Genomic DNA, 12769 nt, shown 5'->3' with positions numbered 1-12769 from the left:
AGGAAACAAAACAGGATTTGCTTCTGGTGGTGAGGTGTATTATAGCACCTGACAGGAGGGTGGGTGGAGTCAGAAAGCGTTTCCTGTTTTGTTTCCTGTCGTGTGGAATACCTCATGAGTGATGACTGGGTCGAGGACGAGGGACGTAGAGGTAATGTTCGGGAATGGAGTAGAAGGGTGGGAGGGCTGGGCGCGCAGTGATTGGCTGGTCTCGCACGAGCCTCTCGACATGCAGAGTATAAATACGCCGCGTTGCCGGTCAGCTGTCATTCCTCACAGAGGTGAATCGAAGAGAAGGAGAGAGACGCCTGACCCAGAGGAGACTGCAGCGCAAGACTAGCGCTTGAAGGCGAGACACTGACACGAAGAAGCACAGTCTGAACGCGCGACTTCACAGACGAACAACCGCAGAAGAAGTTTCTCCTGCTTACCTGCCGAAAAGAGCACATCTCACAGAGGCTTGTGCCAGGGTGCAATTCTTGAAGATATCCAGCTGTTGCCAGAAGAAATACTTCAAAAGGAGACTGTGAATCATTGAAGCGGAGCTCACTGCTCAGACAACACTGCAGAAAATGAGTGCACCCAAAGGAGTCGCCATTGGCATCGACCTGGGCACCACATACTCCTGTGTGGGGGTCTTCCAGCATGGCAAGGTGGAGATCATCGCCAACGACCAGGGCAACCGCACCACCCCCAGCTATGTGGCCTTTACAGACACCGAGAGGCTCATTGGAGATGCTGCCAAGAACCAGGTGGCCCTTAACCCCCAGAACACTGTCTTTGATGCGAAGAGACTGATTGGCAGAAAGTTTGATGACACAGTTGTTCAGGCTGACCTGAAGCACTGGCCCTTCAAGGTGGTGAGCGATGGTGGGAAGTCCAAGGTTCAGGTGGAGTACAAAGGGGAGAACAAGACTTTCTCCCCAGAGGAGGTGTCTTCCATGGTTCTGACCAAGATGAAGGAGATTGCCGAGGCATACTTGGGACACCCAGTCTCCAATGCTGTCATCACTGTGCCTGCTTACTTCAATGACTCCCAGAGGCAGGCTACTAAAGATGCTGGAGTAATCGCTGGCTTAAACGTGCTGAGAATCATCAATGAGCCAACAGCAGCTGCGATTGCCTATGGCCTGGACAAGAGTGGCAGAGGAGAGCGCAATGTCCTGATCTTTGACCTTGGTGGTGGTACCTTTGATGTCTCCATTCTAACGATTGATGATGGCATCTTTGAAGTTAAGGCCACAGCTGGAGACACCCACTTGGGAGGTGAAGACTTTGACAACCGAATGGTCAATCACTTTATTGAGGAGTTCAAAAGAAAGCACAAGAAGGACATCAGCCAGAACAAGAGGGCAGTCAGGAGACTGAGAACTGCTTGCGAGAGAGCCAAGAGGACCCTGTCTTCCAGCACTCAGGCCAGCATCGAGATTGACTCCCTGTTCGAAGGCATCGATTCCTACACTTCCATCACCAGAGCACGCTTTGAGGAGCTGTGTGCTGACCTCTTCAGAGGGACTCTTGATCCTGTGGAGAAGGCCTTGAGGGATGCCAAGTTGGACAAAGCTCAGATCCATGACATTGTGCTCGTTGGAGGGTCCACTCGCATCCCCAAAATACAAAAACTACTGCAAGACTTTTTTAATGGCAGAGAACTAAACAAAAGTATCAACCCAGACGAAGCTGTGGCCTATGGTGCAGCAGTGCAGGCTGCCATACTAATGGGGGACAAGTCTGAGAATGTGCAAGACTTGCTCCTTCTGGATGTAGCACCTCTCTCACTGGGGCTTGAGACAGCAGGTGGTGTAATGACTGTCCTCATCAAACGCAACTCTACTATCCCAACCAAGCAAACCCAGATATTCTCCACCTACTCTGATAACCAGCCAGGTGTCCTCATTCAAGTCTATGAGGGTGAAAGAGCCATGACCAAGGACAACAATCTCCTGGGGAAATTTGATCTGAGCGGAATCCCACCAGCCCCTCGGGGTGTGCCACAGATCGAGGTGACCTTTGATATAGATGCCAATGGTATCTTGAATGTCTCTGCTGTGGACAAGAGTTCTGGCAAGCAGAACAAGATCACTATCACCAATGACAAGGGCCGACTGAGCAAAGAGGAGATCGAGAGGATGGTGCAGGAGGCAGAAAGGTACAAAGCAGATGATGAAGCCCAGAGAGAGAAAGTCTCTGCCAAGAATGCACTGGAGTCCTATGCCTTCAACATGAAGAGCACAGTGGAGGATGACAAACTTAAAGACAAGATCAGCGAAGATGAGCGGAAGAAGATTGGGGACAAATGTAACCAGACTATCGCCTGGTTGGAGAGCAATCAGCTGGCAGAGAAGGAGGAGTATGAGCACCAGCAGAAGGAGCTTGAGAAGGTCTGTAATCCCATCATCACCAAACTGTACCAGGGTGGGATGCCTGGGGGAATGCCTGGTGGGAGCTGTGGAGCTCAGGCTCGCCAAGGGAGCTCCGGCACTGGACCCACCATTGAGGAAGTAGATTAATGATGGACAATAATGGACTATTTTCATGGACTCCCATCTGTTTTTTAATTACTGAACTGACAGATTACTTTTTTTAAATTGAATATGTGCTGCTAATTGAAGACCCTAATGTTTACATGAAGATTTGTTTATGTTTATTATTTAAGTCTAGTTGTGTGAGAGATGATATGCTGTTAGCAATTCAGCAGATATCTGATCTGATCGGGTGTAACATTTCAAAGCTGGCACTTTGAACACTTTAAATAAAATGCTATTTTTAGTTTATCTGTGAAGTTGGTTGTTTCTTCCTTGTGAATAAATTGCCTTCTGTTGTGAAAATGTCTGCGGCTGAACAAGTAAACATTTTGGTACAATAGATATTTTTATATATTCAGTTTCTAATTTTAAATCATTGTTTTCTTGATGCTGTTTCCTGTTTGAGCGTTGTTCTGGAACTCCTTAACGTGGAGATAGCTATATCTGTTCCTGGGGTGGGAGTCTTAGTAAAGGTGCTTGGGGAGGGGGGCAGGGAGGAGGAAGATGGGGTGAGGCAGCGTAATGTCAAAACATGAGACATCTGGAAAGAGAGTGTATAATTCTTCCACTGTCCCTTCACAGTATCTCTCCCTTCATCTCCTCATATCACCTACAACTCTCATCTGAAGATTGTATTTTCCTGCAGCCCCCATAGCAATGCAGGGGCTCTGTCCTTCCAGTACTCACTTTCTATCCCCATCTAAGTGAAACATCACACCAGCAACCAGCTTGCAAACTGACTGCATCTGACATCCCAGTGCAGGGCATCTCTCTTAAGTCCTCACCACTTTACAGTGTCTGCCATACATCCTCGTTCCCAGTGCACTATTTTCGCAGTAGCTCCCTCAGTGCTAGATGTTCCTTCTAGGCCTACAACTGTTCAAGATATCTCTGAACCAACTAAAACAGTCCTGCATTGTTTTGCAAGAGTGCACCTCTGCTCTCAGTTACATAACTGCAAAAATCCACTGTCTTTATGATTGTTGGTGCCCAGCATATGGAATAATCATTCATGAGTGCCTTATTTGTGTAAAGAAACTGGAAGCCCAGAGTAGTGCTCAGTGGTCTGAAGGAGCTCACAAAACATGCATTCCTCACTCCGATTTTCTACTAAATTGCTGTGACACCATGCCCTTTGCTAACATCCTGAGTGCACAATAGGTATGCAAGGAGTAACAGGTGACTGGTATTATGTTTCTGTATGTCAAGCAAGGGCATGGTTATGAGATCCGTGAGATTCATTTTGGATTTCCCCTTGTAGAGCCTGGTATACAAGCAAAGTGCATTGCTAGCATCCCTGAAGCTTTTGGGAAGCACTATACATTAAGGTGTGAAGGATGGAGCCAGAGCTCCCTGTAGCTTGTAGCAGTGTGTTTTCAACACTGTCTTGCCTGATTGTTCCTTCTGTAGCACTCCCATTGCTATAGATGGATAGTGTGAGGAGGTGGAGAACGTGGTCTCCTGTTTAAGGACAGGGTGAACCATTCTTTTGCCTGTATTTTCTCTCTCCCAGTAGTGCTAGTTCAAAAAGGCGGGTGGCTGTCAGGTGCAGGATGTCACTCATTGCGGCTTTTTTTAGGGAGGGCTCACCTTTAAGACACCCCTCATCATTCCCTGCTGTGGGACTGTCAACTGAAGAGAAAGACTTGTGCTCTTAGAAGATGGGTGAGTAAACTGAGCTCCTTGGCGCAAACCAGTTCCAAAACAGAGACAGTGGAATCTGCATTCGCTGTCTGGCAAAGGACTGTGAGAGAAATCTTGAAACTTTTAAAAATCGTTCCAGGATGTCTCGTTGACCGAAGAGTGCCCGCATGGTGTCATGGAACCTCTTGACATTCATGAGTCTACCCTGCATGCTGAGATAGGGGAATGGAGGGCCCCCCTGCAGGAGGAAATCTACCCATTGGAGACCATCTGTGGTGACCTGGACGAGGAAACTGGTCAAAACAGTGGACTGGTTATAGGGACTTTGCAGGAACTGCTTTGCCACTACACTGTGCCCCCTATTTGAGGCTGGCGGACTGCGCTGAAGCTCTCAAGTGTGACTCCTGCCCGGGGTCACTCAGACCAGGAGGGATTTAGCAGGAACTGAGTTGTAAAGTGCATCTACCTGCCTCTACCTTGTGAACCTCGTGCAGTGCTCTGAAGAAGAACAGTATGACTGTGGTCTGTCTTCCTTCTGCTGTACTTCAGAGAAGTGTGATGTGTGCTGGCCACCCATGACCTTTGACCCACCCGGACCCCAGAGAGACTCCGGGTCAGTGATGAGTGCCTGGGTCAGCACTCATTACTGTTTGTGAGAAATATACAAACACTTACCCATATACATACATATATAATACTTATAGTTTCCGGTGCTGGAATGCGTTGTAAAGCAATTCTTGGTAAAAATGTGCATGGTAAAGGCATGCGTGCTAGAGGCGCATGTGTTGTAACATTGCGTTGTAATGGCATGCGTGGTTTAGACCGTGTTGTAATTGCTGTTTCCCTTGTGAGCCACATACATCCATCACACATCAAGCAAGGACTTAATGCTGGGGCCCTGTGGCAGGTGAGAAGGTAAACACTAAATAAACATTTCCCCAAAGATGCGAGGATTAGATCTAGGATTTTGGGACTTATTTTCAACTGCTAAAAAGTTGTGTGTTACTAAGAGACTGATATGTGGTTCAGAGACACAGTAATCTGTTTAAACTTCCCTTTATGAGCCTGCACCTGAAACCTGCCTTCACAGATCACTATTCCTTAACCTGTATTGCCTTGTTAGAACCCTGCCACCCTTGAATACCCTGTTTGCTTATGTAATATATAAGGCTCCCAGTTTTCCCTTTTTACTGATTTTTACAGATAAATACGAACAGAAAGCGTTCTGGGGCAGATGCACTACTTCTGGCGCATCTCTGCTAATCTGCAGGGATGCACCAGAAGAGTTGCAATGCATCTGCCCACCCGTGCGCCACCACTGATGCGCCGTATTTACAATGCGGCGCACCGTGGCGCATGGAGGGCAGATGCGTGTTGTATCCCCCATCGGAAAGGCGGTGCATTGCTGGAGTTGCGTTGCAAGCGCGACGCAGCTCCAGCAAGGCTCGGGGTGCCCTATCCCTAACATGCTGCGTCAATCCTTACGCCTGCTTCAAGCAGGCGCAGGGTTTTGACGCAGCATGGCCTTAAAAGTGACTGAGTGAAATCTTGTAGATTTCACACAGCCTCTTTTAGGAGGCGTTCCTGTGCAGAAACGCACCCCCCCCCCCCTGCGCCGGAACGCCAACATGTGGCGCAGGGCTTTACAACGTGACATATCCCCCAGATGCGTCAAGTTGTAAATACCCAGCAGCATGGCGCTGGCTTTGCGCCGCCGCTGGGTCACAAAAGTGACGCAACCGCGGCGGAAAAGTGGCGCAAGGGGCTTGTAAATCTGCCCCTGTGTTTTTTGTATTTATTTCTAGAATCAGAAACATACAGAAAATCTGACTTATTTTAAGTCACTATCCATTCAATTATTCATGAATTCCAGGCCAATATCTATGCATATTGACAACATAGGGAGTTAAAACAAAACCAAACAATGAGATTTGCTTAAATAACTGCAAATCTCAATGCATGCTTGTGCTATGATGCTAACATTTTTATTTGTGTTACTATTTTATTATATTTTATTATTTATTGTGCTAAAACATGTCTGGCAGTAACGTGCAAGTGCATATTTAGCTTTTTAATGTAGAAACATTCGAGTTCTGACTTCATTTATTCACAAAATACTACCAGATGGTCAAAAAATAAATATTGATAAATACAGACCGAAGTGATAAAAAAACAAGTACTATAGAACCGGGAGCCCTAGTGATAAAGTACGTTTCTCTTTTCATAAAGCTAAATGGCTGGGATGGACAGTGATTATTTAATTCAGTTGTGTAATTGTTAAGTTCTGAGTCTATATCCTCACATTATGCCCCTGAGAAGCCTGGGGCTCTTTGCTTTGCTACCCTAACAGTTCAGTTCTGAAAGGGTGCAGTTAGTGCTCCGGTTTCAGTAGCAGTGTTAGTCCAGCACATCAGTGGTAAATGGCCTCCCTTGTGGCCCAGTAACTCCTGCTTGTCTTGGATCCCAAACACCATTCTGACAGTTCTGCAAAGATAGGAGCTCCCAGGGAAGGATTGCCAGGCTCCAGGGGAGATGCCTGTGAGTGACACCCCTGATGAGAGCTCAGAGACCACAGGGGAGGATAAAGGGGCTCGGAGGGCCGCACTCTGGGAGAGACCACTGTTGATGGGTCATTAAGACCCAGGTAATGCCCAGAGAATCTTTCTGGATTCCGTGTTTTGCTGCTCATGCAAACTCTATTAACTGGCTGTGACTTTTTGAGTTAACGCATCAAGCAGTCCTGGCACTGAAGTGAGTTTTTTTCTATTACTGCTGATTCAGTTGCAACTGTGTACTCTGTTGGTACTTGTGAAGAGTGGATTTAGTCACTCAAATGAGCTCATCACCACTTGTTAGTGTTATTGTGAAACCTCGAGGTCATATGAGCTTCTAGAACAGGGTGTGAGTGAACGCGCTCTCTCACCCTGGTGAGCTCAACTGCACCTCATATTCTGGGGTGTCCCCAATTCCATTTGTTCTATAACTCACAAAGCTTTAACAAAAGAAATAAATACTTTTGTATATTCAACTGAAAATTGCAGCAGACTTGTTTTTTGACAATCTTATAGCGGTGATCAGGAATCATGAAATCTTGGCTGAGTTGGCGACGGAACTGGACCACACCCCTACCCTACAGCCCCATAGTGCAAAAAAATAAGGTGGAGGTTTTTCCTTATAGGAACTTAGGTGGAGGATTACTGATGCTCAGCTCGTCGATCAGTTCAGAAAGATTTCTGCGATTTCAACTTTAACAAGAGTCTTTATTGGATTTTAGCTAATGATCCAATTGTATGTAGGAAGCTGGCTCTGTAATGGTATGCCACTAGGTGGTTACACTGTAGGCAGAGTTCAAGGGTTCACCAAAAGTGTACACAGCTCAATGTGAAACCTAAGAGCTCTATCAGTGGTTGTGTGGGCCTGCAGCCTTAGGCCTAACACAGGAGTGTAAGACATTTATTACACAACATTGATCAATAATGGACACACAACTCAAAAAGGAGATCCACACCAATTTTAGAAAAATTAACTTTGCTTGTACTTTATTTTTAAGACCAATATCTTGGCAAAAAGATAAGTACGTTTTTAAATATAAATACTATTCACTTTCAAAAGTCACGACTCAAAACAATTTCTGAACAGTTCAATGTTATCCTACGGAGGAAAACAATAATGTGGTTATACAAGTAAGCAAGCAAGCAAGGGTCAGGTGAGTACCAAAACTGCACCACCAGAGTTTGCCCAATGCGTTTCAAAGGAGACAGGGGTGTTCGAGGCCACACTGCTTGAAGGTAAATAATTTGGTTATAAGGGACAAGCTTTGGGGGTTAGGTCAAGCACGGGGGGGGGCACAAGGCAACACCAAAAATATGCCACATACAGCACAGAAACGACAGGGTGCGGGGTGCAAAATTCAGCATCAGGTTGAATGCTTTTCAATGGGGATTCTGCTTTCGACTAACCTGGCCTGGCAGTTCGGGCTGGACTGTTCCCATTGGGCACAGGGTCAAGACTGATTTGCATATGGCTAGGTCCAAACTGGAATGGCATGGTGAGCAAAAAAAGTATCGATGTAGGCCCAGATCTCTGTAATGGGGTGAATGTATGACATTGTTCTGCATTCTGTCCATCAATTGTTCTTTTTGCATTCTTCACCCTGAGTGCGACGGGTATGCCCAGACGTGGGTCCCGTGCTCTCCATGCCACTGGAGTCAAGCTTGACTGGCTGATGAGGGCTGAAAGCCTGAAACCGGTCTGTGGGCGTTCGTGCGGATTGTCGAATAAACTCACTGACAACGGTGTTCTGGGTCCTCCTCGTCACACGGTCCTAGAATGCTTGTTTCCGGTCCAGGAGGACCTGGTCTGGCAGTTCGGGCTGGACTGTTCCCATTGGGTACAGGGTCAAGACTGATTTGCGTATGGCTGGGTCCAAACTGGAATGACATGGTGAGCAAAAGAACTATGGGCCTCATTTATAAAAAAGTGACGCATCGCTGCGAGAAAGCAGCGATGCGTCACTTTTCATTGTGCCCTCCTTGCGACACCAATGATGCGTTATATTTACAGTATGATGCATCATGTCGCAAGGAGTTACAGATACGTCAGTATTTCTGACGTATCTGTAGGCACAAAAATGGCACATTGCTGGAGTGTGTCACAAAAGTGAGGCAACTCCAGCAATGGATCATTACCCATGGGCAAGTCCCATGTTAAATATGCCTGTGTCATGGCAGGCGTAAGATATTGACGCATTTGGGTCCTAGAAGTGGCGCAGTGAAATCTTATAGATTTCACTGCATCACTTCTACAACCCTTTCTTGCGTCGGAACGCCCCCCTGCATACATTATACCTGGGGCAGGTGTTATGTGGCTCAGGGGTTTACAAAGTGACGCATCTACCTAGATGCGTCACTTTGTTGATATGGTGCAACAAGGCACACTTTTTATGCCGCTGGTGCGTCACAAAAAGTGACGCACCAGCGGTGCAAAAGTGACGCAAGGGCTCATAAATAAGCCCCCATGAATTTAGGCCCAGATCTCTGAACTGGGGTGAATGTATGACATTGTTCTGCATTCTGTCCATTAATTGTTCTTTTTGCATTCGACTAACAGGCTGCAGGCGTCGCACCGAAGGTTGCAGGAGGTAGACCAACAACAGCAGAGGTAAGTAGAGATGTAGAGGGCCGTAGGGGCATTGTCGCCCCAGCTCACCAAGGCGCAGGGGCTTCGTGGCAGTAGGGCTGTGGCCAAGTCAGTAGTCATTTTCAGGCTTTGCTGCATGGCTTCATCTTCATCCTTTTTCATCGTTAGTTGTAGGAATCTTATTTCTAGGTCTGGGGTATCAACCTAAATACAAAATTTAGGAGTTGGGTTAAGGGAGTAGTAGGAGGGGCCAATGGACACCTTACCTGGGGGTGACCACACCCACTATTATGCCAGCCCTGATAGGATGAGTCCCCTTATCTTCAAGATGGAGGTGACTAACAAGTGTGCTTAATGCGGCCTCCTTCACCTGAGGGGGGGAATTGGCAGAGGTGGGTAGACCTCCTAGTCTTTCTGAGTTTCCCTGTTGTTTACCCCACCCAAACGGGGGGTGTAAACCGGGGGTTGCCATCTGCTGCTAGTGGCAGAGGCTGGTGGTCGCATTACAAAGGTGATGAGTCTTTGAAGCTCCCCTCTTCGAGCATTGGCCTATTCCGGGGGGGGGGGGGGGGGAGGCACATTGTTTCTGTTCCCGAAGAGCAGAGGCTCTCCACCCAGGGGTCGTCCAGCAACGTGTCTCTGTGTGGCAGGCTACCTAAAGCAAGTCACTGCCCACACCACAGTCAGTAGGTGTTCAGGGGCACCTCTGATGTGCCCTCTGAGTGCATGTTTTAATAAATCTCACACTGGCATCAATGTGGATTTATTGCAAGGAGCTATTTGGTACCAAACACTGCTGGTTCCAGTGAAGACATCAATGTGATGGGGAACTTGAGCTGTCGAATTTTCAGCCCATGTACTGCTTGTGGTTACCCTGGCACTTATAATATTTAAGAATGGACTTATGTATTGTAGGGGCATGTCTACGTTTGCAGGTATGCCTTGACCTGCGGTATAGTGCACCCTGAGTTAGGGCTGTGAGGCCTACTAGAGGGTGATTTACCAGGCAGTGCTGGTTGGCATGGCCCAGGCAGGGTGCCATGTCGACTTTGTCGTTTTTCACCTCACCAGGGCATTCAAGCTGCAAAGGCAGAGCATGGTCCTAGTGAGGGGGGTTACAGGGGACCCTCATCAGCTCCCAGGCCCTAGGTACCCAGGGTAACCCTTACTAGGAAATTACAGGGCGCAGAAGTACCAATTGTGGATATCATTTAGGGAAGAAGCACTGCTGGCACAGGGCACCTGTTTGGCAGGGACCTGTGCACTACAATCATAACCACATCAAATACCAGACACAAGTGGGGGCTAACCATGTCAAAAGAGGCACTTTCTCACATGCCCCCCCACCCACACCAAAAACAAAAATGGATGAAACTAACCTTCCCCTGAAGAGTCTTAATCTTATATATGGAAGAACCTGGAAAGGCCATCTGCATTGGCATGGGCAGTCACAGTCCATTCCCACATTAAAATGCATTAACAATGGACAGCCAATGATTGACAGTTATGCCTGTTTATACAGACCACCATTAATGGACAGTGGTGCCTGTTTATATAGACCACCATTGATGGACAGTGATGCCTGTTTATATAGACCACTTTTGATGGACAGTGAGGCCTGCTGGATGTAGACCACCATAATGGACAGTGGTGCCTGTTTATATAGACCACCATTGATGGACAGTGATGCCTGTTTATATAGACCACTTTTGATGGACAGTGAGGCCTGCTGGATGTGGACCACCATAATGGACAGTGACGCCTGTTTATATAGACCACCATTGATGACTAGTGATGCCTGTTTTTATTGGCCACCATTGATGGTTAGCGTTGCCTGTTTATTTAGACCACCATTGATGGAAAGTGATGCTTGTTTATATAGGTTTGACAACGTATCATTCTATACATCTTCAATATACCCTCTTATTACAGCCCTTCTGTTATTACCTCATAACTGACATATATTCCGACTTTGGATCTTTTTTCTCACCATTGCATTTGTTCTATAATGCTTTTCATTGATTCTTTCTTAATGCAATTACTTATTTATTTTGACATAAGGAGCTATTAATATGTACATTTACTAAATCCATATCTTGTTTATAAAACAAACAAACAAATGTTCTCAATTCTTGGGAAACCTATGCAACATAAAACTGTCCAGTGGTGTTCTATGCATATCCTTCATGCTCTGTTTTAGAGTATAAGCAGGTTTGTTAGGTGGCTTACGTGTGAGTGAATCTATTCCTTTCAGTATTCAATCCCCTCCAGAACAATCGTTATCTCCATCTATACTCTCTTCTATAATAATATTAATCTTTATTGCATGATTAATTAAAAATCTTTGCAATTAGTCAATAAAAACAGGAAGGAGGAAAGTACATGAATAAAGCATTTTGGAAAACAATTAAAAAAAAACATTTAGAAAAGTTAAAAAGTGAAAGAAGAAGCCATGCGGCTAGTACAGTACTATACTCTCTTCTGTGATTCCCTGGACATTATTATGTTCCTCTTTCCTGCACGCCCAGGCCCTCAAGATTTCTGTCCATAGCTCAGCGATGGATATCTCTACCATAGATGTAAACTGCCACCCCAGAGTGGCATTGACCTGCGCCAGCACTGGCTGCCAGAATCTCTGCAACAGTGCGCACCACCATGTCATGTGTATAAGTCCCACGTCTAGTTGAGCACATCTAGGGCATCCTTGGGTGTCCCCTCCATGCATGACATTTAATCTAAGGGGCGTCAAATAAACCCAATGTACACAGTCGAATTTAATAAGTTTTAATGCCACGTTCCTAGATATATGTTTCGGTCCTCTCAGCACCTGAGACCATTCCTTATCCAGTAGGCCCCGCCCCTCTGCTGTGTTCCATCTTGCCATTAACCATTCCAGGGGGGTTTTCACTGCACCAATCAGCGCCCTATAGTGCCATTTCACCAGATGCCTGGCTTCCAGTCAAAAGAAGAATAGCCTTCAAACTCCTCACCCATGCATACAAGCCCCTTCACAGCACCAGACCCACATACCTGAACAGCAGCCTCTCCCTCCACGCACCCAGAAGACACCTCCGATCAGCCTAGCTCACACTGGCCACCGTCCCACGTATCAGCAAGACTAGAACGGGAGGAAAGTCCTTCTCTTACCTCACAGCTCGCAGCCAAAGCCTGGTGCACCCTTCCCCTCCACCTCTGGTAAATCTCCTACATTGCCACAGTTAAGGAAGGACCTCAATACCTGGCTTTTTGGGTGACCCCAGCTCTCAACAGAGTACCATCCAGCACCTGGAGACCCTCACAGGTGAGTAGATGGGCTTTACCAACCCTGATTGATTGATTGACAATACCACTCTGCATAATTTAAGTACACTCAATACAACAAATGAACTACCTATAAAAATCTACTTCCCACCATGCCACAAAATTCGACTCCACAAATCCACCCCACACCGTTCCATGCA

At 46.6% G+C, this 12769-nt stretch overlaps 1 protein-coding gene across 1 annotated transcript; it reads left to right on the top strand.

Moving 5' to 3' along the window:
• Window positions 1–286: 286 nt before the first annotated feature.
• LOC144768394 (heat shock 70 kDa protein-like) lies at window positions 287–2772 on the top strand. The gene has a single exon (XM_078652027.1). The coding sequence runs from the start codon at window positions 573–575 to the stop codon at window positions 2508–2510; it is 1938 nt and encodes a 645-aa protein (XP_078508153.1). The 5' UTR covers window positions 287–572; the 3' UTR covers window positions 2511–2772.
• Window positions 2773–12769: the final 9997 nt, after the last annotated feature.

This window comes from Lissotriton helveticus, chromosome 1_1 (assembly GCF_964261635.1).
Source record: "Lissotriton helveticus chromosome 1_1, aLisHel1.1, whole genome shotgun sequence".
Taxonomy (NCBI): Eukaryota; Metazoa; Chordata; class Amphibia; order Caudata; family Salamandridae; genus Lissotriton; species Lissotriton helveticus.
This window is presented reverse-complemented; position numbering and strand designations above follow the sequence as displayed.

Bases quoted from the DNA above. Each gene is read 5' to 3' on its own strand.
- LOC144768394 (XM_078652027.1), top strand. From the start codon at position 573: ATGAGTGCACCCAAAGGAGTCGCCATTGGCATCGACCTGGGCACCACA.